Below are 4,374 nucleotides of genomic sequence, written 5' to 3'. Positions count from 1 at the left end.
CAAAAAACAGTTTTACAAGACTCTAGTCTTTATTTTGTGTCAAATATCAACAAAAAACAGTCTCAGAAAGCTGTATTATAATTAGAAGCATATTTAGTATGAAAAACTAGCAAAAAAACAGTTTTACAAGACTCTAGTCTTTATTTTGTGTCAAATATCAACAAAAAACAGTCTCAGAAAGCTCTATTACAATTGGAAGCATATTTAGTATGAAAACCCAGCAAAAAACAGTTTTACAAGACTCTAGTACATATTTTGTGTCATATATCAACTTATAAAATCAATCTTAGAAAGATCTAGTGCAATTGTCAGCATATTTTGTGCCGAATATGAACAAAAAAACAGTCTTAGAATGCTCTAGTGCCTTAAAATTATTCCTTAATTGATTTTTATTGACGGGGATTTATATATTATTTAAAGATAATATTCCAATAAACCTTTTGTTGTTCAATCTGTATGTCAAAATTAATTTTCACCTCATAACTATTTAGAAGCTCAACACGCGACGAACAATTCACAACACAAAAATAATGAGGCATTTTTGAAATTTACCAGAAATTGAGTATTTACAAATAAAAAATTCGCCAATGTTTACACATGCAACAAGTATTCGAATGAGATTGCGTGCCACTCAGTAAATATGGCCGAACTATCAATGACACCATTTTGGAATGGTCCATTGTTTTACGCAGTGGCCATCTCATAAAATCTCTACCTTTATTAGGTTATAAGAATTAATGTATTACATTAAACATCAATGTACTTGCACTGTAAAACACAACATTTAGTAAAAGTAATTCACAAATTTTCACCATAAAAATATCACTATAACTGTATAAATATCGAAATTAATACTAATACACACAGTCACTGCAATACTAATCAACAATCGAGTCACTAATGCACTACCAACATAAAATTAATTATTTTCGTGTCAGTTGTCAATATATTTATGCTAATAGATTCATCTAGACTTCTAATTGAAAAATACAAAATTAATTTGATCTTGGGTAATGTACGTGAACCGTCTATAAAACAGGTGGTATGTGTAAAGAAAAAAGGACGACGATGAAATCAAATTCTCCCATACTCGTAATTATATTGTCTTAGTTAAATTGTTATTAGGTATATATATTTTTTCAAATATCAACTTATTTATGTATAAGGTATTTACATATTTATATCGGAATCTAATTTGCAAGTGATAAACATTATTGATAAAAATGTTATGTTACAAAAAATGAATGAGACATGAAAATAAAAAGAAATAATGCACGTTCATTACAATATGGTCTAATTGGAAAAAAATTATGTAGTCGAATAGGACGTAAAACACTGATAACACTAGATGTCACATCCGGTTTATTTATAAAACAAAATAACATGTTCTATAACATTAAGCTATTTTTAGTTTGAAGGTATCGATGTCAATTCAAATATTATTAATCAAAATATATCTCCAATTATAAATTATTAAACAGCGGTTATATTTAACTTGTTTATACACATTTCAGATAAAGGATTCGATTGCAGATAATAAACTATGTTCGGTGATATTTCCACGAGTTTATCTGGTACGCACTTGAGTTTGTTGTGATCCAATCTCACCCATTCGATGTTTTTTAAGGACCCCAAACTATTTTCACTTATCTCGCCGATTTCGTTGCGGTGTAAAAACAACCAGCCGAGTGTATCCGGACCGGAAAAAGCGCCATCTTCAATTTTATGTATAGTATTATCGTTTAAAAGAATATGAGTTAATACTGTAGCGTTTCTTATAACGTGCTCACCGTGTATATTCTGTAGTATCTTGTTGGGAATGACGGAAATGTAGTTTCTTTCCAAATTGATCGTGGTTACTTGAGGACTGGATTTAAACCAATTATTAGATAAAGTTGTAATCTTATTTTCGTTTAAATAAAGTAACAGTAATTTCGGCATGTTATCGAATGCGTTAGGGTGAATGATTTCTATGCTGTTATTCATCAAATGTAATTCTGATAGAGGTAAATCTGAAAATACGCCTTCTCTAATAACTCTGATGATATTGTTCTTGATTTTGAGTAGATACAACATCGTAAGATTCCGAAAAGCTCCCGGTTCGATGTCTGTAATGTTGTTTTCTTCTAATATAACGTCAACTAGTTTCGGTAAGCTGTTTATAGCGTCTTTTTTTAACACAGGTATTTGTTGATTGATTATCTGGATATAAGAAACTTTTACCAAATCCTCTGTAGGTTCGAAACATCCCGTTATCTCTTTAATGTCTTTGGCACCTCTTAAGGTCACATTTACACTGTTAAAAGTGATGTCACTGCAGGATTTTACCGAAGATAATACACAAATTATGAAAACGACGGTTTGGAAAATCATTGTGTGTGTTTAAACTGAGAAACAATTAGTTTAATTTTCACATGATCGTATTTATCGTAGGTTAAAGGTCAGAAATTCATGTTAATTCTTAACACAGGCTTGTCTTTTAATTTTTTATAAATGCTGTTTATTGATGAGTCGCAAATGATGTAGAAATCGTTGAAATATGAGATAAAAAGCATAGGCGCCACATAATACAACTTACGACACATTCTAATGTAACATTAAGAATAAAAACTAAGTCAAACTCAACAGAACAACTTATCAATTTTTTAACATAACCTTTCACGAATAATTTTTCATAATAATATATTTACAATTATTTATAAGTCATTATATATCCAACAGTATCAATAATGCATTTTTCAATAAATTATTTGAAGTATGGTTAGCATGTGAATTGACTAAACACGTCAGCCAATAAAAAATTTCCATCCATGTTTAAGAAAACGTGGCAATATCGCGGTCCGTTATATTTAATGTAATCGATGCAGATCGAAAACGAGGAAAATAAAAATTGTTACATTATTTCGCCCCACATTATTTAATTTTTACACTAATCTCGTTACAACATTGCAAATATTATTCATAAAATACAAATATTGATGATACTCTTCAACAAATGATCACGTGACAGCGGAATGTTATCATATATCTTTTATTACAAGGGACATTTCGAAAAATAAAATCTAAAAACAACGTTAACGAAAGATTTTTTTGTATAAACAAATTACTCTAAAATATAATTTCTCTTAACTTATCGTAATGGAAGTCAAATAACGGTTTTAATTTCAATCTATTTAACACAAGCATTTCTAACCTTAACATTTAATGGGTCCCATACACAATAAATAAATTATAGTTTCTGCTTTACGTTAACCCAGATGTGATTTTTTGATCATTATTATGATATTATAACGTACGAGATTGATTTTGGGGTTAGTTAAAATTCATAACATAATCACATATATTGAATTAATTAAGACAAAATTCTAGCTAACAAAATCCCTTAAAAAGAAGAATTTAGATAGATAGATTAGGGTATATTTTTCAATTATTACCGAAATTTTCTCGAGTAATGAAAAATGTTTTCAATAAAGAAATTTATATATGTTCATCCCTCTATAGTATTACTATGTCTATGGTAAATACGACATTATTTCATTTGTCTATGAAAAACTGAATGCGACGTTCGGAAACTGATCAGCTGATTTAACTGAATCGGGGTTATAATTTCTGAAAAGTCCTATAATCAATTAATAGTGAAGTTTCTAATAAAAATAAAGGTACACTAAATATTGCATTAATTGCAGAAGTCTCATTGTACTTATATGTTCATTTTTTATTTATAAAATGGTTGATACTTTTAATTTGTTATTAGAATGAGTTTTCAAAACACAATCTATATACTTGCAAAATCTTAAAGTCAACAATCAATTACTTTCCTATCATTATTTACTATTTGTGCAGTTTTTGGAATTTTTAAATATTATTATCAAAATGTGTAAGTTAACAGCGATTTACGAAATTTTATAATATATTTGATTATGAAATAAATAAAATTATCGCGTATATATGCACATTAACGAAAACACGTTCAAAACATCTCAAATTAGATTTTATGTCATCCAAGTTTTTATCAAATCGGTAATTCATAAAATTACAATACGAGATGTCTGGACAGCAGTTTTTGAAGTACTAGTGACTAAAATTCATGTGTTTCCGTAAATTTTTTTAGAAATTCTCGAAGTTTTATGGACTTAATTTCATTTTATATTCTTATAACAGAAGAAGTGTATTTTTATTTCCCTATTTGTCAATACGAAAATAGCCTTATCGAATTATATTCTTTGTCAGTTTTGAAGTGTTTGATTTTCGTAACAACTATGACCTTGAAAATACCCGCGCGCGTTTATTAACGAAATAACTCGAATAAATCATGTTCGATAGTATGTAATAGCCCAGTCAAATTTCGCAAAATAGGTTTAGTACCTAGTGGAT

The 4,374-nt window shown here is 28.6% G+C and overlaps 1 protein-coding gene across 1 annotated transcript; it reads right to left on the bottom strand.

The window, feature by feature from the left end:
* Positions 1-121: 121 nt before the first annotated feature.
* Positions 122-2,620, bottom strand: LOC130448164 (chondroadherin-like). Its single transcript, XM_056785408.1, has one exon. The coding sequence runs from the start codon at positions 2,371-2,373 to the stop codon at positions 1,474-1,476; it is 900 nt and encodes a 299-aa protein (XP_056641386.1). The 5' UTR covers positions 2,374-2,620; the 3' UTR covers positions 122-1,473.
* Positions 2,621-4,374: the final 1,754 nt, after the last annotated feature.

This window comes from Diorhabda sublineata, chromosome 8 (genome assembly GCF_026230105.1).
Source record: "Diorhabda sublineata isolate icDioSubl1.1 chromosome 8, icDioSubl1.1, whole genome shotgun sequence".
Classification (NCBI taxonomy): domain Eukaryota; kingdom Metazoa; phylum Arthropoda; class Insecta; order Coleoptera; family Chrysomelidae; genus Diorhabda; species Diorhabda sublineata.
Note: the sequence above shows the minus strand (reverse complement) of the source record. Positions and strands in the feature narration are given on the sequence as shown.

Excerpts from the sequence above, each read along its gene's own strand:
- LOC130448164 (XM_056785408.1), bottom strand. The coding sequence starts at position 2,373 with ATGATTTTCCAAACCGTCGTTTTCATAATTTGTGTATTATCTTCGGTA.